The 22231-nt window shown below is 35.9% G+C and overlaps 1 protein-coding gene across 2 annotated transcripts in view; it reads left to right on the top strand.

Moving 5' to 3' along the window:
- Nucleotides 1–13176, top strand: part of LOC135074194 (lachesin-like) — a 31392-nt gene extending 18216 nt beyond the window's left edge. Inside the window, exons 4-10 of one of the 2 annotated variants that reach the window (XM_063968493.1) lie at nt 1039–1197; nt 5239–5367; nt 5880–6017; nt 10758–10904; nt 11301–11333; nt 11421–11483; nt 11948–13176. In XM_063968493.1, the coding sequence (XP_063824563.1) occupies nt 1039–1197; nt 5239–5367; nt 5880–6017; nt 10758–10904; nt 11301–11333; nt 11421–11483; nt 11948–12054 (776 nt within the window). In that variant the 3' untranslated portion in view covers nt 12055–13176. Of the gene's footprint in view, nt 1–1038; nt 1198–5238; nt 5368–5879; nt 6018–10754; nt 10905–11300; nt 11334–11420; nt 11484–11947 lie in introns of both variants that reach the window. The other variant, XM_063968492.1, reaches the window with a different exon arrangement.
- Nucleotides 13177–22231: the final 9055 nt, after the last annotated feature.

The raw sequence follows: 22231 nt of genomic DNA, 5'->3' as shown, positions 1-22231 counted from the left end.
CTTTTGACACAAACGAGTTCCTATCAATACTATTTATCTACGTCTGCTTATAAATGAAGAAATTATTTTATGGCCACAATTTCTACCTTTTCTAGATAAAATCCTCAAGAGTATTAACACTTACCGAGTGGAAAAATACTATAGTCGTTATGTAATGATGTTTACTCAATATTTTGGCGCCCAGTAGGCTTTTCAGTAATTCTTAGATATTTTTTATGATGGAAGCCTAAATAATGATAGCTCAGGTAATTTGATATAGGTATAACGTTTTTGATTACAATAGTTTTGCAGAGATTTTGCAGACATTGGTCTATACCAGGGGAGGCCAACTTGATTAGACATAAGATCTACTGTTTACTAACGAAACCCTGGGCGATCTGTCACTTACATAATTCTTGAAATCTTAAATGAAACAGCAGAGTTTAGTACACAATCATGTAGTATTTTTCGCCTTGCCACGATCGACTGGACTAATATTCGCGATCGACTGGTTGGCCACCCCTGGTCTATACCAATGGCTACTGACTACGACTATTCGTAGTCAGTCTTTGTAAGAAATTATGAATGCAGTTTTCCCATTCCTGAATAATGATACAATTTCCTTTGAGTAAAATTTGCCTGTTCCAACATTAAAGTAGTTAGTTTCCTTTATATGGTATTCGTTTGTTCCGCCACCAAAAGTTTTAATTTGCCAATTTCTCTTTGTTTCTAAATTCTTTGAACGTTTCAAAGTAAGTCCTCTATGTTAAAAAGTTAAGTACGCACTCCTTTGCCTAATGAAAAACTACTGGTAAGAGGCTGCGCACCGTAGCTTCACTTTTTGTAAGTATACTATTGCTTCGTCTACAATACAATTACCTGTGATCGTGTGCCGTGGTAACAAAAAAATAATCTTATACAACCCGGTCAAGTTAATTGCGCACCTCGCTGAAAAGCAACTCTCCCTCGCACTCACCGGTACATCTCCCAGTGCACAACTCCCGCCAAGTGCGCAGTTATCTCGTGTGGGTTGTAGTAACGTATTTGTTTCTATCATAGTGCCTCCCGACATATTGGACCGCGGTACGAGTACTGACCAGACAGTGAGGGAAGGAGCCTCCGTGAGCCTCACGTGTGCTGCCACCGGCTCCCCTCATCCTCAGATCACGTGGAGACGAGAACATTCCAAGCCAATCACTATAGCAGATGGGATTCAAGGTAAAAACTTCTAATCAACTTAGTAAGTTAATGACTTTTACCAAACAGAAGGTTGATGATCTTTTCAGTTTATCCTCAGACCACGTGCAGATAGGAAATTTGAAGCTTTGGTGATAATGATGTCAGTCAGGCTCAAGCGCAGCCTAAATACTTATTTATAGGTACATGTACGATATATTGAACAAAAATACTTTTCTAAGGAAGCGGAATTGACAAAAAAATTACCCGTGAACCCACCAGGGGGACATGTTGGGGGGACCACGGGTAAAAGCCGCTTATTTTTTGTATCAATTAAGACTTGCCTATAGCTATATTTTATCTTTAATTCAGTGTATAATTTATTATTCAAATGTGTACGAATTAGTAGAGACCCTGTATAGTAAGCTACTCGTGTATCTGAGTTGTGTAATAAAATTATCATGTTATGGGTATTATATCACGAACGAACTGAAAGTTATTAAAGCTCAATTAAGCAGATGCAAAGCTTTGATAAAGACACAGACAGAATACATGAAATGCATCGGATTAAATATCACCGTGAATGAACTGATTTTTTTTGTGCAGACATACTTGTATATGAGTGATTTAATATGTAGTTTAAAGCGATACAAAACTTTCAAACAATACGTACAATCAATAAGTATAGGAGTAGGTAAAAAAAAGATAAATATAGAGGTATACTTGTAGATTTAAGTAGATGGAAGTCAGGACAAGTTACTTATTATCTAGTTATCTTAATTAAATACGACCAAAACCGTATGGCTGTTAATCTGAAAATAAAACAGCCATTGAATGGAGCAACTAAGTACCTACATCATTAATGAATAATTTATACGAGTAACATTCGTTATTTTTTGTGTTCGCATTCGATATGAATTATTAAATACCCACAAAATAATCGATACACGTATGCTGCTAACAAATAAATTTACTTACAACTATAAAAATAGAAACAGTGTTTTTTTTATTATCAAGGAAAACTCGTCGTCTCATTTCGATTGAAATATGTTACTCAATAAACACCAAAAGCTACTTATTTCTAGCGCTTTTGTAAAGACAGATTTCTTTGTATAAATATCCATAAAAGAAGTAAACATGTCTAAACGTAGTTATTCGTTTTATTCCAAGTATGAGTGTAAATGCTAAGAGAGGGAAATACGTCTACGAGAATAATTGTGTCGTCTTATTAGGACAATCTTCATAATATATTTATTCAGAAAGACAATGTTAAACAGTTGTGAAATCAGTTTTAAGTTTTTCGTTATCATTCTCATATTATATTACCAACATCTATACTTATAATAAATCTGTAGAGAGGTCAATTCTGTACATTAAATATATTTTCAAAATAACTATCAGGGGGTGATTAGTGATCGATACTGATGCCAAAAATGCAATCAGTAAAATTTTTGTCTGTCTGTCTGTCTGTCTGTATGTTCCTTATATATTAACAAAAACTACTCGACGGATTTTAACGAAACTTAGTAAAATTATTTTTGATACTCCTGGGCAGGTTATAGTATACTTAGGAATTCCCAAGGGAACGGGAATTAGCGGGAAAATCCTTTTGTATGAAAAATCTAAACCGCTTAAGTTAGACGCTTGAAATTTAGCATGCAGGTACCTTAGTAAACTTAAAGCTTAGTTACAACAGGATATTGCAAAATTCCCACGGGATCGGGAATTAGCGGGAAAATCCTTTTGTATGAAAAATCTAAACCGCTTAAGTTAGACGCTTGAAATTTGACATGCAGGTACCTTAGTAAATTTAAACCATAGTTACAAGAGGATATTGTAAAATTCCCACGGGAACGGGAGTTAGCGAGAAAAAACATTTGTATGAAAAATTTAAACCGCTTAAGTTAAACGCTTGAAATTTGTCATGCAGGTACCTTAGTAAACTTAAAGCTTAGTTACAACAGGATATTGCAAAATTCCAACGGAAACGGGAATTAGCGGGAAAAACCATTTGTATGAAAAATCTAAACCGCGTAAGATAGATGAAGGGGGCAAAATGGGATCCACGCGTACGAAGTCGCGGGCGGCCGCTAGTGCATAATATGTGTATGTGATCATTCAACCCAAAAACGGAAAGGAAAAGGCTATCGGTAATGTACACTCGCGAGCAAAAGTATGGAATCACTTACATGAAGTTGTTTCCATGCGATCTTGTGTACTAACGAATTTGTTAGGAACAAAAAAAGTGGCACCATTTTAAAGATTAAACTTTTATCTTTAAATTGATACCAAATTCATTTAAATCACACCAGTATTTAAAAAGATATCCCGGCTGAAGTGGAGAAGTAACGAAAAAGACATGTATGAACTGTTTGATACGTCGCGATTTGCGGCCTATTTACCCCCTATAAAAGCACGCGTTTTCGGATTTTTGCTTTCACACGTTGATTCATACACATCTCCGCTTCTTTTGACACTTTACCTGGGATTCTACACCTTCAGAAGCAGCACAAATCGTTGCACTATTGCAAGAAGGGCTCAGCCAGCGGGCTGTCGCACGTCAGCGCCACATAAGCCAGTCCTGGGTTTCGAAAGTTTTAAGACGCTTTCGGGAGACTGGTGGCTTTATCCCGAGACTAAGTTCTGAACAGCGCCGGCGCACATCGCAGAGGGAAGACCGTTTTTTCATGTCAACCTCTCTATGAAATCGTTATTTGACTGGAATCGACGTCCAGTAAGAGCTCAGGAATGTTCGTAGGATAGCTGTTAGCGAGTAGACAGTTTGTCTAAGACATAAGCAATAGAATTTAACTCCAAAAAGGCCTGCCACAGGCTCGAAACTGACGGCAGGTCATCGATAAGCACGCTTTCAATTTGCTCGTACACATCTCGATGTTCAGTCGAGCAAGCCACCCCCATAAGCCACTGTTTCAGCGAACCAGCACTGCATAAATCGCTCCTCAGGCCGCCTATAAACCCGACCTCTTCGACTGCTGCCCTGCAAACACAGTTTGCATTCATCGGAGAACAGAACTCGCCTCCATTACTCGCCTTCCAATCGAGATGTGTACGAGCAAATTGAAAGGGTGCTTATCGGTGACCTGCCGTCAGTTTCGAGCCTGTGGCAGGCCTTTTTGGAGTCAAATTCTATTGCTTATATCTTAAACGAACTGTCCACTCGCTAACAGCTATCTTACGAACATTTCTGAGCTCTTGATGGACATCGATTCCAGTCAAATGACGATTTCATAGAGAGGTTGACATGAAAAAACGGTCTTCCCTCTGCGATGTGCACCGGCGCTGTTCAGAACTTGGTCTCGGGATAAAGCCACTAGTCTCCCGAAAGCGTCTTGAAACTTTCGAAACCCAGGACTGGCTTATGTGGCGCTGACGTGCGACAGCCCGCTGGCTGAGCCCTTCTTGCAATAGTGCAACGATTTGTGCTGCTTCTGAAGGTGTAGAATCCCAGGTAAAGTGTCAAAAGAAGCGGAGATGTGTATGAATCGACGTGTGAAAGCAAAAATCTAAAAACGCGTGCTTTTATAGGGGGTAAATAGGACGCAACTCGCGACGTATCAAACAGTTCATACATGTCTTTTTCGTTACTTCTTCACATCAGCCGGGATATCTTTTTAAATACTGGTGTGATTTAAATGAATTTGGTATCAATTTAAAGATAAAAGTTTAATCTTTAAAATGGTGCCACTTTTTTTGTTACTAACAAATTCGTTAGTACACAAGTTCGCGTGGAAACAACTTCATGTAAGTGATTCCATAGTTTTGCTCGCGAGTGTAGTTTCTCTAAGGAATTAAAAGGTGTTTTTTTGCCAAGATTTAATGTTAAAAGTTACTATAAGTTGGCAAGTTTTCAGGTTTGTACGAGGCAACGAGTATTGTATGAATTTTCTGAACATCGAATGACTCCTGTTTATTATCGTAGTATTATCAAATTTTAATGTTTGGTATTCCTGCCAGTATCATAACGTCCTTATGTTCGATCCCGAGGCAGAATAATATCACCAATTAAATCTCAGAGAAGAGACGTTGCTCTGGAGAGATGTTTTATGTCGTTTTTGTTTTCAGTGTCATCATTAGAAGGGCCGGTCCTAAACATAAGCAGGGTGAGCCGCCAGCACGCGGGGGCGTATCTCTGCATCGCCTCCAACGGCGTCCCTCCCACATTGAGCAAAAGAATTATGCTCACAGTTGAATGTGAGTAAATAAATTATTACGCCATGCTTTTAGAGAACAACAGCCTTTGGGTTTTTCTCGTTTCGTTCACACGGTAAAACAAAAAGTTCACGCTTTGATACCTTATGACGTAAAAGTTTTTTCTCATGTTAGGTACTAAGTTGCATTCTGCTCCTGTGCTTTGAGACTTTTACACAAGTTTGAGCTTCAAAAAAGAATATCCTTTTTGTTAGTCCGAGTGATGGTTAATGCTAACAATTTTAGAATTCTGTACAACACTTTCCAGTTTTTATTGGTAAAATTGCACTCACTGCCCTTCACTCGTCACCCGAATTTTAAGTTTAAGCCTCATTGGGATAGTGGGCTTGGTAACTATTATTACATTATTGGCAATTTGAAAAACACCAAAGCTATTTTGTAGACTTGATGATACGACATCTTTTCTTTAGAATGCATCGAATGTAGTAGCGACGACACTGGTCGAGGCGACATTGGTGGTGTGTTGACAATAATTTTGGTGTATTGTCCCACAGTTCCCCCAGTGATAACGATAAGGAACCAGCTGGTGGGCGCAGCATTAGGGTCCGACCTGGTTCTGGAGTGTGAAACAGAAGCCTACCCCAAGCCCGTCAGCTATTGGAGCAGAGAGAACGGGGAAATCGTACCTGTTGGTAAGTCATATCATAGTGTAAGATTGGAGGAAACTCAAATAATGTTCGATGACTCTTTTATAATGCAAACAACTAGGGGCTGGAATTCGCTGCCTGCTGCTGTCTTTCCCGAAGACTATAATCCGGGCCTTTTCAAGGCGAGAGTGAATAGGCAATTACAGGGCAGATATATATCATCCTAGACTGCATCCCACTTAACACCAGTAGCGATTGTGTCCAATAATGCCTTGTTATGAATAAAAAAAAGTTCTTTTTATGAGCCCACTTACTAATAATAATTTGTTCTGAATTTTAGATTGTGAACATTCCAAGTCCAATACTATTAGTTAACTTTTTAGGGTTCCGTAGCCAAATGGCAAAAAACGGAACCCTTATAGATTCGTCATGTCTGTCTGTCCGTCCGTCCGTATGTCACAGCCATTTTTTTCCGAAACTATAAGAGCTATACTGTTGAAACTTGGTAAGTAGATGTATTATGTGAACCGCATTAAGATTTTGATGCAAAAATAAAAAAATAATAATAAATATTGGGGGCTCCCCATACTTAGAACTGAAACTCAAAAATTTTTTTTTCATCAAACACATACGTGTGGCGTATCTATGGATAGGTCTTCAAAAATGATATCGAGGTTTCTAAAATATTTTTTTCTAAACCGAATAGTTTGTGTGACAGACGCTTCCAAAGTGGAAAAAAGTTGGTCCCCCCCTCTAACTTCTAAAATAAGAAAATTAAAAATCTAAAAAAAACATGTGATATACATTACTATAAAAAACTACCAACGAAAATTGTTTTGAACGAGATCTAGTAAGTAGTTTTTTTTAATACCTCGTAAATCGTAAACCGCTTATTACCGCGTAATCTTTCATACAAATAACTTAAATTAAAAAAAATGATTTTAATTTCATAAATCAATGGTACGGAACCCTTTGTGCGTGAGTCCGACACGCACTTGGCCGGTTTTTTCTTATTTTATATCCTTGCGACTGGCATAACTTACCTACAATACTTTAGTAGGTAATATTTATTTTCTAGACCAATTTATTAGACTAGTTACAAATAGGTACCACCGCCTACCACAAAATGACTAATTCAATCGATTAATTTTGATCTTATAGATACTAAGCCCGCACGTCATTTAGTCGACCTTAAATGAAGTAATAAATATGTGATAATTCCACTAATATATCAGTCTAAGGCCCGATTCGACCAAACTTTTATCCGAGAATAACTCCTGGTATAACTGGCATATTGACAGTTTCAGTATGGGAATTAATAATATGTCAAAAAGACAAGTTTATTCTGAGATTAATATTTACTCTTGTTTGGTCGAATCCACCCTAAATCTACTACTAGAATTTTTTCCTAACTGTTTGAACTTCAACCGTAGTAGAAGCTTTCAAGTCATGATGGTAACAATTGAATATTCAGTCGGGGTTTTACTTCAATTTACGTCACTGTTTATTATGAACTTATAGGCCGGAGAAGCGTGGGAAACTTAGCAAGACTTAAGCAAACCTAATTTGGTACAAATTCGGGGTCATCTTGAAGATACAATTAAAAACTATAAAATAAAACTCAATAAAACTCATTTATTTCTGTAAATAGGCTTAAAAAAAGCACTTTTACATTCTTTATCACTCACTTTTACATCTTTTATATCTTTTAAATTCTTTATCTTTACTATTTATTTATATTGAAAAGTAATGCGACGCCTATTTTATCAAGGGTATTTGAGAATAACTCAGCTAAAGTAACTGAGTATCAAAACACAATGAAATAGAGCAAGAAATGCCGTTCTTATAACCAGCGTAACATATAAAGTTCAAAGGCAAAAGGAAAATTATTTTGTGTACTATGAACTTCGTTATAAAATGAGCCGTCAAGGAAGTAAGCAGTTGCGTGTTCGACACACGTTAAACTATGATCGTTGAACAAAAGTTTATCGACAACGATAACTAATATTTAAAAAATACCTTACATATACTATTTCATATTTTCTCCTTTTAATGATCAGCCCAAAAATGGGCCACTAAGTAAAAATGTTATAATTTTAAGTAAGTAATATGCGTGTTGGAACGCAGTATACAGTATGTAGAAGTAAAATATTTCAATTTCGTTCCGTTAACAAAAAACCGGCCAAGTGCGAGTCGGGCTCGCACACCGAGGGTTCCGCCGTACAAACGTAGCGGTTTACAATTTATGACGTATTAAATCAAATTACTTACTTGATTCCGTTGCGAGTAGTGGCGAATTTCAAAATATGCGGTATGATTATTTTTTATTTATTTATTTTTCCTATATTTGCATTATAGGTAGGTACCTACCTCAGCGTTTTGAATTTTTGCGTTGATTTAGAATTTCTCACAGTTTAGAGGCAATTAGATTTAAGAAGTGTTTGATATGAATTTCAACTTTAATATCTCTACGCGTTCATGTGAAAAAGGGTAGGTAGTAAGTTTATAATTATTAAAAAAATATTTTATGTCATGTAAGCAAAAATAATATTTTAAATTTTATATAACTTCAAATTTATCATTTTCGCAATTTTTCCTTTATCTGTACTATATAACGTTGCTTCGTCCCGAATTTCAAGATTCTGAGTTCACAGGAAGTACCTTGTAGGTTTTGATTCCCTAGCGTGTGACGGAAATTCGTCTAAGGTGTATAAACTGCTGTATCTTTTGATCGCGTTAACTTAGAAGTTTGGTTTTTTTACTTCTTAAAGGGACAATAGATCTAGGTATTTGGTATAAATTTCAATTTGATACCTTTATTCGTTCGTGAGAAATAAGGTAGTAAGTTTAATTTTATTAAAATATTTTTATTATATTATATAACTAAAAAAATGTAATTTTCGCAATTTTTCCTATATTTGCATTATATGACAATGCTTTATGCCAAATTTCAAGATTCTGAGTTTACGGGAAGTATCCTGTAGGTTTTGATTCCTTTGCGAGTGTCGAAAATTTGTTGAAAATATCGACATAATCGGCTGTATCTTTTGATTGGCTTGCCTTAGAAGTTTGATATTTTCACAGCTTAAAGGGACAATAGACCTGAGTATTTCATGTGAATTTCAGCTTGATACGTTCACGCGTTCTTGAGATAAAGGGTCTTGACAGACGGACGGACGGACAACAAAGTGATCCTATAAGGGTTCCGTTTTTTCCTTTTGAGGTACGGAACCCTAAAAATGATATGTAATAAAAATATTCAAATTCGTGATAATTTATCTACGGTCCAAAGTTAAACTTTGGAGAATTGAAGTAAGGAAATGAAATCTATACCGATAAATATTACTCTCTAAATGCACTGAAAGTTTTCAAGCTATCTTTTTCTTCATAAATTCGCTTAAAACATTGTTATGCATAAAATTAGTATAAAATTTACGTTGAACGTTATTGCAAGTTATGTTACTTTACGTCCATTTCAGGTGCAAAGTAATGTCCCAGTTTCTCTGGCCTCAGAATAATTCGCGCTTTTCCCATTTTCTCTGTAATTTCTTTGTAATTTATATCTCTACTAATAAATAAATAGTAAATACTTATTCGGCCGTTTGGTGTAGTGGTTCAGAACGGACTACTATGCCGAGAGGTCCCGGGTTCGATTCCCGGCCGGGCAGAAATTGAAATGATGAATTTTAATTTCTGTGACGGGTCTGGGTGTGACTATGTATAATATTTATGTATTTAAAAAAAAAAAAAGTATATAAGTAGTATATCCGTTAAGCTAGCACCCATAACACAAGCATTAAGTTGCTTACTTTGGGGCTAGCTGGCGCTGTGTGAAATTGTCCAAAGATTTATTTATTTATTTATTTATTAAAAAAAAAAAAAAAAAAAAACTTATGTCTAGCATTTTTGTTCTGAATTATTGAAAAATATATTGAATTGAAAACATTTATTATCAGATATTGCCATACACGTACTTAATGCTTAGAAAATGTTCATTCAATCGATACAAAGTGAAAGTGAGTGACATTATTTTAGTTTTTTACTGCGATTAGTGATTCCTCAGAGGACTATGCAGATGTTTATCGTCCTATGCGGGTCGGTGTTATTGTCAAACTTATCAGGACATCACTGGGCATGTCATTTCGGGCTACTGATAGTATTGGGACTAATTGACGTGAGCATCTGATTTAATTTAGGGATTTTTTGTTTTTGGTCTTCTAGTTTGAGCTATGGAGACTGGAGCACTTTGTTCTTAATAATATAGGTACTTTCATTTAATTAGATCTAGGTAAGTTAGTTTTCTTAAATTAATTAAATATACCTACTTGTAACTAAATTGATAAGGCTACAAGATATTGACTCCTCCGAGCTGTGGTGTAATTTAGAATCAGTGTTAATAATATAAGCATAGATACTTACAAGTAAAAGTATATCTGTTACAATGTCTAAATCCCATCAATAAATTATACCGGTATTTTCAAACAAAGTAACTTAAACATTTGCGTGGAGCAGATTATTTTTCATGGTTTATTTGTGGCTTCTCCTACGTCCAAAGTACGTTTCACCTACAATCCTGCGTTGTCACGTATTTCATGTAGCTGTGCATTAGTACCTTTAAACATAGCTTTTAGAGTTGCTATGTTTTGTAGGTATAGTCGATAGTAAATCAGATAGGTGTTTTTCTTTCTTACAACTTCCTTTGACCGACGAGAGAGAGAGAGAGAGTAGTTTTGGCTGTAATATTTATGTTAAGTTATTATCAGTAAGCCCCCTTTTGTCCAGGAGGCGGTCTCGAGCCGCAGAAGGTGGACAGCTCGTACCGTTCCATGCTGCGGCTGGCCATCCGCAGGATCACCACTACGGACTACGGCGCCTACAAGTGCGTCTCCAAAAACTCGCTGGGTGACACCGAGGGCACCATCAAACTATACCGTGAGTCAAAATGCTTCAGTAAAACCAATCTAATATAAATTACCGAATTTAAAATAAAGAAATACTTATACAGATTTCAAGGGGACTCTGTATATGTATACTCCTAAATTGTTGAGTTGAGTTAGGTATCTCTGGTTTTAATAATGGGTCGGAAATATGTAGCCAAGTAGATATTAAGGGTATTCAGTAATTTAGGGTTCAACTTCTATGTTTTCGTGAAGTTCATAAAATGTGTTAATTAAATCTAGATAGGTACGTTTTAACTAACCTCCGAATATATTTACTTCATGAAGCAGTCTCTATCGCATGTTCAAGCAAAAAATAATAACCAAGTTACTATTGTTATTAGAAAACTTTACTTAAGACACTAGTCTCAACAATGTTGTTTTATTTCAGCAATGTCACCACCAGCCTTGGAAAACAAAAACGGTGAGTTCCATTATAGTTCTAGTACCTACTTGTTTCGGAAGTAATGTAATTTAGTGTTGAAATTCAATAAAACCTTATTCTTGACAGTTGTTCAGAGGATGAACGTGATGGCTGACAAATCATCGCAAAGTACTCCATTCGGTACACAAGGTGCGTGTTAACTTTAAGATTTGATATTTCTTCTTAACGGATCACGTACATGTCATCTATTCTGAGTTTGTACCATTGGAAGAAGCTATTAAGTCAGTTATGAAAAGAATGTTTGAGAAAAATAAGTAACGGGTTTGTCTGAGATATTTTTTGGATTGGTACCATTTACAAGGGCATAAAGATGTCGCGTGTAAGCTCAAAACCGGTGTAGAACTGCGGAAAGTGGCAGAAAAGTATAAGTGGTTTCGAGCCAGTAAGGGGATATGAGACGGGAAAGAAATTCACTCCAAATTAAAATGTCGTTAAAGGCATTCGTATCAGATTTTAATTTCAAACCTTTTGTGCGTATAAATCCTGTATATCATTCGTAACAAAGTTATCTGAAAAATTACCTGTTGCCTTTGTATTTTGCTTCGAGCAAAAAAAAATTAAAAACTCACAAGTAATTAACAAAATGTTTTCAGATTTCAGGTTACAAGATTACAACGGAGCGGGCTCCAAGGATCATCTCTGTAACGGATTTTTGTACTCATTAGTCATTTTAATCAAGATAGCAACATCTCGGGGCTGATATTTCGCTTTGAGCAACTAAGAAAATGAATTAATTACACCTCCCTGTACAATCACCTCTGAAAACGACGCTTTGATGTTGGTCTCATACTGAAACATATATTTTAAAGTCCCGTCTATTATTTACACATTAAGTTCGATGAATCGATATATTTACTAGTAAAAGAGCTATAGGTTTAATTTTATTGCGATGAGTAAATATTAAAGTCGTTTTAATAAAACATTACGTGAGATTAAAACACTGAACGAGTCAGGATGGTATAAATTCGTTAAATTATATTTTCATAATATTATCATTAACTTTGCGAGGTTTCAGTGTGGGATGTAAAAGATAACATAGTACTGAAAACATAGAAAATTATTATAGAATTACGAAAGTTAATTAAAATATTGTTACTTGATTAAATAAATAATGTGTAGCGGTAAACGTTTGGTCAAAACTAGTCAAAATTTTGTATAATAACTGACGCAACATATCTACTAGATCTCGAATAAATGTAAATTTACCAAAGTTACTGTAGTAATTTAAATTGTAGATATTATTTAGACTAAATTAAAAGTATTAATAAATATAGACTGAGTTTCATGTAAATGCTTGTAAATATTACGGCTAAAAGAAAAGTTAGTGTTATAAATGCTTAATTATTACATTATTGTTTCTGTGTAGGTCTAAGTAAAACCCATCAGCAATTGTCAATTACAGAAGCAATATGATGAGGGAACCATGAGTTCTTACTATTATGAACTATCAACATTAAACTAGCTTCGTACATTCGGAAGCACATCCGGCTACTCATTTTTGTGGGAAAATCGCGCTTATTATAACTACGCAAGCTGCCACCGTGTTAAGCTTGATGTGCAAGTCCTCAAGTATAAAAATTGCAAACACACGACTAAATCTGTAATAATAAATAAATTGATCCAAATACCTAGTCCCAAACTAGGCAGAACTTGTACAATGTAGAAGTAGGTACTATGAGACTCCATGGGTACCTATACAATTGAATGCTAGTGTTCATCACAAACATTCGCTACCTGCGGAATTCGAATCTGTTACCACAGTTGACGCTAACCACTAGGCCAAGCGACCACCAAAATCCTTAAAAGAAGTAACATATCAAGGTCCTACATAGCTCTCTTCCATGTTGTCTACTCTACAGTATTATTATTTTGACTAAAGATTCTCTTTACGAGATTTCATTCACTTAAACACGATAATGGAAAAGCTATGTTAAGTCCCTATACATTATTTTTGATAATCCTAGCTATGCTTCCTGGAACGTTCTTCTATATTTTTTAAAGATATTGTTAAATATATTTCCATATCATTATTTTTAAGTAATCTGCTTAATAAGAAAAAATATATAAATGCGATTGAATATCGGGTAATAAATAGTGCAATTTGTAGTTTACGTTTATTTTAATAAATAAATAAAAGCTGTGCGTATAAATAAATTGTTTGTATATTTTAGTGTCAACTAACAGTTGTATGCGGACCACTGTCGCTTTCCGTAAAAAATAAATAATTTTTGACTGAAATGGTTTTTAATTTTCCCAGTAATTAAATATGTACTGTCATTTGCAAAGGATATCGTAATTGAATAAACATGGCTATGTAATTAGATTCCCATCTACTTGTTTGATACTCAAAGGATCTGTCAATTGCAATTGTGTGGAAATGTATGCGACTAAGGACATAATACAACGGACTGGCGACCCGCAACGGCTCAGAGTCCGAACGGTTGTAATAAACAGGGTGATTATAAATATTGAAATTTCTGACGTTTCTATTGTATCTGTAACATTATAATTTCGACCATAAGAGATATTTATAAAAAATTTAGCTGACAGGCGTGTCAATCCGTATCGATGTAGCGGGATTTTTTTTATTATTCAATATTAAGTTACATGTTTCAAACATTCACCATACAGATTTTGTTACACTAGATCTAAAAAACTTGGTCACGAAAACTGTCGCATCAAGAAAATTCAAAATTCCCAGCTACAACTTGCTTGTGCAACAAGAAAATCTAAGAGCTAAAGCTTCGAAGTAAATATAGGAACGAAATCAGAAATACATTAGCTGAAAAGCGGAACGAAACGCTTAGAAATAAAGAAAATATCTATGCGTGTACAAATAGGTAGGATGTAACTCGGAAAATTCGCGTTCGTGTGGCAAGGTGCCCAGAACGAGGCTTGCATTCCCCCGTTCAATAGCACTTGCCTTTTGTGCCCTGGGACCAAAGAAACGTGCACCATATATTATAACGCCATTTAGGATAAAAATATAGCTGCAGGAATTCCTCTACAGTGTAACCAAGCAAATAATGATCCTAATGTAAGGTGGAGCTAGTTTTGTGATGCGTTAGTAAAGGATCTTTTTAAATTGAGACCTATATAAGATCTACTTTAGTTACAGTTATTAGGTCATCATTAAAGTACATAGGTCCATGCGACTCTATTTCTTGCGCTGTTTCTGTTCAGTCTAGCTGATAATTGCCCTCAAGCAGTGGTCTCCGTCCAGGAGAGGTCAAGCTACATCTTAAGTTAGGTTAATGTTCTATCAAACTAAAAAAATGTAGAAAATGGTTTAGAAAAAGGTAATATAAGTAACTTTAAATTAAAAAAAGTGTGTTCAGTAATAAGCCTGGTTAGCTTTCATCCCCATTTTTGACTCTTGCAACACAGGAGTAGTTTTCGTAGTGTTGTTTTTAAAAATTCATTGTTTGAGTATAACTAAAGTGAGTAAGGTTGATAAAATTACCTTCTTAATTTTGAAAATTAGGAATATTGTTTGGAATTCTGAACACTTATCTTCTGTCGTGAGAATTATGCTGCTGACGTCGCCTCAGAAAATCCAGGTAAGATATAATTTGATATGCCGATTCCACATGTTTTATGTATTCTTCGGAGACGTGCTGGAATTTTGTAGGCCTAAAAGGCCGCAATGCGTTGTCTAATGCGCTACAGGTATGCTTTTCTATTGTGGTTAGTGAACATGACTATTAAATTACCTAAATATTTACTGAATCACTATTGAAGAAAATCTTTGCCTCCAGTTCAAAGATTTGTCAGAATAGACAATCTATTGACCTCGTAGTTTAATGAAATTATGCATGTAGATACCAAAATGCTTTGTTAGCATATTCGGAACCGCCCACTCTAGTTAGAGGCCAGCTTAATTGCTATAATGACAGCAAGTTATTACTATGATAGTTACAGAGATGAAATTTCACTCCAATAGCTGAACTAAACTCTGTTTCTACAAGTTAATCGGATTATAATGACCTTGTGACTCGTACTTTTCAAACAACAATTACACAAACAAATGGTTTCAAATGCCAGTCTATAAATAGTATGCAACTAACTTTGATAACTTGGAAAAGTAATTTGGTTAGTTAAGAATACGTTAATCCCTATATTAGAAACCAAAATAGCCGGAAAAATCAATGATGTTTGCTTTTTTTTATTTTATAATTATGTTGGCTCTAGGCCATGATTTATTTTAAGCCAGTAAATTTTTTTTTTCACCTACAGACTTTTCAGTGGTAGGTATTGCCAACTTCGAAGGTGGTTTTTTTATGGATAGAAAATCAGTGGCATACCCAATACCCATGAGTGCTTCAATGAGTTCTGGTCAAACTTAAGAAGTTACATTACTCCTTATTTATCCCCAAATTCTATGTCAATAATAAATTAAGTAAATGTAGAAACAAAAATTTTAAGTTAGCCAAAGATTCATCCATTCACCATGAATGCGTAAGCGTAAGAAACACAGTCAAACATTGGAATGATATATGTATATAGAAACAAGTTAAAGTTGATTTCAACAAGTGTCTAAATGTGGTTTTGATGTCGGTTAGCCCCGAGGGGTGCATCAGTCACTTAGCAACGTTAGTGTTTCTTAAGTCGGATAGCTTTAGAAACTTCCTATTAGTCTTTGTCGTACATAACCCGTATTATCAGAAGTTTGTCACGTCTTCAATCTTTTTCGTAAAAGATAAATCTGATTTTAACTGCTTTTTTTGGTAAACATAATTGATGTATACTTTTTGTGTGCTGGTGAACTCGTAGTTGTATTTCTGATAGTTGTAAAGAAACAAGTTTTTTCCATTATAAAGTCATTTCATTAGACTAATACTACGGTCTGAAATAACAGGAACGTCGCGTTGTAAAATGTATTTAAAATTATCTAAACGCGCCTGTACCATTTGTTTGTCCACCAATTTTATATAAACAGGACGTAACACCGTTTAAAGTACAAACGTGACCTTACCGGTAAGTTAACCGAATTTAATTCTCTTGTTTAACTGCGTGGCTTTTGGCGTCTAAAAGGGCATGAAAATGAACGGAAGTGAAAAGAAACGGGGTTAAATCGTAACACCGTGCGAGTGGGGGCTAATCCGCTCTGGATAACATTTGGCTCATTACACCAATCCCGGATTATCAACTCGGAATTGGCTCACTGAGCATTATGGTTATTATGAGGTAAAAAGTAATGAAAACTGCGTTAACCCTCGTGTCGTGTATTTCACTTCTCATAAAAAGTTGGGATTTCGTGAAATATATCGGGAAAAAGGTCTACACGGTCACCATTAAAGGTAAATTGCCCTGCTTTATGCTCGGAAACGCGGAGCGTGGAATGTGTGTCGCACGCGAAGATGTTTCCGCGGCGTTTCAATGACTGCTGATCTTAACAAGTTACTTATTAGTATTTGAGGGCATGACCACAACGTATTTTGGTCATGTGTGATGATAGTAAAGTATGAGTTTGACACTCGAATACAATTTCAGTTTTGGCTGAACTTGCTAAGGAGTAAGGCAATAAAAAATTATTCAATTCAAAATCAATATAACACCAATGAATAATACTCATCGTACCTACTGACGTTTGTTTCCAAGAAGTCGAATTTTTAATCGTCGTGTAACAATGGTGGGCAGATGATTATATCATTTTGTGGGCTCTGATACTTAATTCTTGAGAATTATGAACAACATAGGATAACATTCCCTATAATTTCAGTGGAACAATATAACATTAAAACAATGTATTTCCTTACGGCACTTGTTAGAAATCAGCTAAAAGGCGATCCTTTGGAAGTTGTGTTATTTGTTCCGTAGGCGTCTTTGCATAAATTAATAAGACCTCGTTGGAGTTCTACTCCCACCGACGAAGATTAAGAAAACTCGACAGGTCTACTCCTTACTTGTGTAAAATTTTATCTCAAGTAGTTTAATCAATCCTGTTCTAAAATGTACTTGAAACACAAAGTTTTAGACTTTAACAGGAAATTAAATAAAGTTAGTGTTATCGAGTAATTTAAAGTGTTTCGCAAAAGCATTGTCGTATCTTTTGGGTCTAGTTTAATTTCCTTTCTAGAGTTTGAATGTAGCCAAGTAAGATCTTACGTAATTTTATGGAAGGAAAATAATGTTGGGAATATGATCAATGCTTAGTAACTCCAAAAGGTAGTACGAAATCTTACAGAGTATTGTCTAGCGTTCTAGACTGATGAATAGCTAATGGTGATTAAGCTTTGGTGCAACCTTTAACAGATGAGGAAAGGTTTCCAGCATAATAAGTAGGTAGGTAATGTATGTTTAACGAAATACACACTCTATTCATCAAAGGAGTTTGATTGATTATAACAAATAAAATGGTTTACGATATATTTTAACAGTGAAAGATGAATGGGTAGGTAGGTAAAACATTTCAAGCGTCTAGGAAAAACTAAATAGAGCTTTTAAGTATCATTAAGAAATATATTCTCTATCTAACAAACAGCAAGTGTAAAGCGGTAAATACAGATTTTCTTGTTATACTATATCTTATCAATATAATCTGCACATTTTTAAGCTGGGTTGCACCATCTTACTGTAAATTTAACAAACGGCAAAAAATTGTCGATCTTCATACCATACAAAAGACACCGGTTATCGTTATACCTAGTTATCGTTAAAGTTAGGTGATGTAACTCAGCCTTTATGTTGGTTAACATATTTTAATATACTTAGCAGCTATATGTATAACATAAATAAAACTGTCGACAGACCTGCATCTTGTCAAGCAGCCCTGATCGTAAAGGCGTGAACTAGTCTCCAGGGGAGGCTCAACTTGCGTGACACCATTTCCAACTCACATAAAATCGTTGAAAACCTTCAATAGTCACCTACATGGGTGTTATAAGTGTTAGTCGTAAAGTTACGCGTTGAAGTAGCTTCAATAGCCGTTTCAAAAAAATAAATGAAATTGAGACTTTACAAAACAAATCTCCTAAGGGTGGGTTGCACCATCTTACTTTGACAGTAATTATGACGATAACCGGTGCTTTTTGTATGGAGTTTGACAGATTTTTGACGTTTGTCAAAGTTAAAGTAAGATGGTGCAACCAAGCCTTAGCTGTGGCCTTAGTATTATTTATGTTGGTCGTAGTATGGTCTCATTGCAAATTTGCGTTTTTATATAGGTAATAATATAGGTACTATATCTTTAAAATCAGATCTGAAACTGTTCCCAAAAATACTTAAGTTACTTAAATTTTATTGTTGCGACCAGGAATTGAACACAGGACTGGTGTAGGCGAATGACAGCGCAGTTTCACGCGTCAATGGAGCCTACATGTAAAAAATACGGCTAGTTAACCAATAGGACTACTTTTAGGCAGTGGTCACACTAAAGACCAAGTTTACTGAGACATAATAAGTATTAGTTACATTGGCAAGAATAGGGTATTGTGATGCGAAGGCGCCTTACAATGCTGAATTATACCAATGCGATGGCCAAAATTATCTTGCAGCAAGTGTTTTCAGAATTTGCTCAAATAATAAACTACGACAAGTATCACGTCTAGATAACATTTTTCAAAGAAAAGAAATAACTATAAGAAATTTTCATGCTTTGCTGGGTCCTCTAAGAGAAGTAAAAAGTTTGTATAAAAGGTGCAATGACTAGGAAAGAAATAAAGTAACGGCGAATAAAATTTTGTTGAGACGAGGCAATGGTCACTTTTTAAGTTTGTTTATACGAGTACATGCCGCTCATATTATACCTAGTCTTTTTGTATGAGATGTAACAGAAATTCATATTAATAAATACCTAACGTTGACCATATTTCTAATAAAATTTTAAATGGCTGAGCGCCATTTACAATGGACGTCTATTTTAGGGTTTCATGACGTCAAATTAAAGTGAAAATATTAATAAAAAATTTACTTATTATATTATTATAATGCTGCGCTAGTGCTATTGTGGTGATAGTATGAATAGGAAGCGTACTCATAATTGGTATTCACTATTCAACCGCGTGCTTTTAGGTGCACACAGTGAGCACTCCGCCTTACTTCACGTTTATAATAGCGTGCTTTCAGCGACGCGTGCCGACGCTGTTCCTTATTTAATTATTCTTTACGGCTTAAAAGGTCATCATTAAACACGTCTTCATTGAATGTCATTCATCAACCTCAAGTGGGTCAAAATATTTATGAAAACTTTTTGTACGAAAAAACTTGGTAACAATAGTTGACTCAAAAAGTAGCACCCATTATTGTGGAACCATAAAGCAGCATTTGTTTACATTTTCTAGCATAACCTGAATGGTATACCATTCCTACCATACAATCCATACCATTCATAGTGCATGTTTTTTAATGCCAGTACACATGAAAGATGTTCGGTTCGAGCTTTTAAACTTCAATGTATGAACTATACCGACCGACCACACTGACTGACCATACCACAGCTTAAGACAAAATATTTTAGCGAACAAAGAGCATTATTCTATTTTTGGTCCAAAAAATCATTTCAATGTTAATTTTAATGTAAGTGTCATAAATATTAAGGCATCTTGTATATTTTATAACGGGTTCGCTCGTTTTAGCCGAACGACGTCCACTGCTGGACAAAGGCCTCCCCCAAAGATTCCACGATTTGTAATTGGGTACTGCAACATAAATATCTGATGTTCTGTCGGCTGTACCTAAGTTGATGATGATGAAGATTGAGTTGAATTGAAAGGACAATGGGCAAAATGGTACCCGGCTCCAATAGATATGTGTCTAGTATCGTTTGAAAGGTCTTACCATGATGAACAACTTTTACTATGACCACCAGCCTCAGATCTGGTTGTGTACGAAGATACACATACTTTTTTGCAGAATGGTACCCGGCTCCAATAGTTATGTTTGTAGTGTCATTTGAAAGGTCTTACCAAGACGAACAACATTTACTATGGCCACCAGCCTCAGATCTGGTTGCGTTCGAAGATAAAGATACATTTTGTATAACCTAAGTATCATACAGTATGGAATGCAGACGCGCTCGGGGCAGGGCACCGACGAGATGGTCGGACGCGGTGAGGAAGACGGTGGGCGGGAGTTTGCATCGTGCGGTCCACACAGCTTATGACCGCAGTCTGTGGAGGAACACTATCTGTGGTCGCGATCCTCATCAGTGAGGGACCGAGGAAGAAGAAGAAGTATCATACGTGTCCATCGTATGGTCTTAGGTTATGCGAGGCAGGAAGTCCAGCATCCTTCCTTAACTCTTTAATTATTGATGGGGATATTTGTGAAATAAATATTTTTATTTAAAGAAGTACTACCCCCTTATTAATAAAAAGTTACACCTAGGAAGAACCTTGGATTAAAATGACATTTCCATACCAAATGACAATTTAAGCCAGAGTTCAACTAGGGTGTAACTTTTATTAATAAAAGGGTTAAAGTTTTATTACTTCGTAAGGGTTTTATTATAAGTTGCTAAAGCGAATAAACCCACAAGACCCAATAAGTCCACCCACAAGATGGACCGACGACCTCATAAAGGTAGCGGGAAGGCGCTGGATGCAGGCCACCACCAACCGGCCATTGTGGAAATCATTGGGGGAGGCCTATGTTCAACTGGACGTCCTATGGCTGAAATGATCATGATGATGATGATGAAAGCGAATAAAGGGCTAATAGCTTGGGTAGTTCATCGTACGTGTAATCCTTTCCTTTTCAATGCTTCTTTTAGTTATATTAATAGATTGTAGTCATAATACATACTCGTATACATGGATGATTGTGTTATACTTTCATTATAATACTTAGTGGAATTACTGCTTTCAAAACGTGAATTAGAACTGGCCCCATAGCAGACATTTTCCTACATCTAAAGGCCTTTTAAAATATATATTGGTTATGGCTATTGGAGCGGGTACCACTTTCCATACATTTGTGCCCATCATCCTTTGGATGAAAGTAAGTAATGTTGATAATCGTGTGTCAATAGTAAATAGTGTAAACCTGGCCTCACGACCACAATCTTGTGCGCCCGCCTTAAAACACCCTGCTTCCTGCATTCACGGGTCATTAGCTCATTAATTCGCCTATAAGCGTTGCTCTTGTAAATCGTGGCAAGTATATCATTTAAGGCGCCCGCGGTGAACAATAGGCCGTAATCAATAGGAGCGACCGGGCCGACCATTGTGTCCCTAATGTGTGGGAATTAGCTATTTGCTACTTGACGAAGACAAATTATATCGCTACTTCGATTAATTACATAGCTTAACCGTGCTGTCGATATACAAACAGCGGCCGTTGTATGCACTGTGACGGTGGAGTTTGTTCTATAATAGAGCGTGCTTAGAATTAACGCTCGCTAACTGAAATTATGTCTTGAACGGATCCATGTTTATTTTAGAGCGAGAGGTATTGGCAGTAATTTTCAGTGGTTTCGAGCTGGACAGTATAACTTCATTCAGACGAAACTTCCTGAAACGTCTTATAGATAAAGAAATTATTGGAGTAAAAGCTAGACTAGCTTGTCACTGGTCAGGTGAGTTACGTTCCACATTACTTATTTCAAAACTTTGATGCCATCTTTCAGTCAGTGTTGATACGAAACGTGCTAAATGTTTTATAATTTATTTTCACGTTGCTATTGTTCGATAGACTGACGACCTCAGAGCTGACAGTGGTCGGATAAGAAGCGGGCGGTGCCTTTTGACACTCATTTCAAGTTTGATTTATTTACACGTCCAGCTGTGGCCTCACAGTTCTGGGCTCTCAGTTCAGCCTTCTTTAATAGGCTATATGATGGTATAAAATCTGGTCTAGCGTAATAAGAAATCTCATACGTAATACCTATTTGTTAGTTTCATTACAAGTAATTAAGATCAGAAAAATTGGTATACTCG

This window comes from Ostrinia nubilalis, chromosome 8 (genome assembly GCF_963855985.1).
Source record: "Ostrinia nubilalis chromosome 8, ilOstNubi1.1, whole genome shotgun sequence".
Classification (NCBI taxonomy): Eukaryota; Metazoa; Arthropoda; class Insecta; order Lepidoptera; family Crambidae; genus Ostrinia; species Ostrinia nubilalis.
Note: the sequence above shows the minus strand (reverse complement) of the source record. Positions and strands in the feature narration are given on the sequence as shown.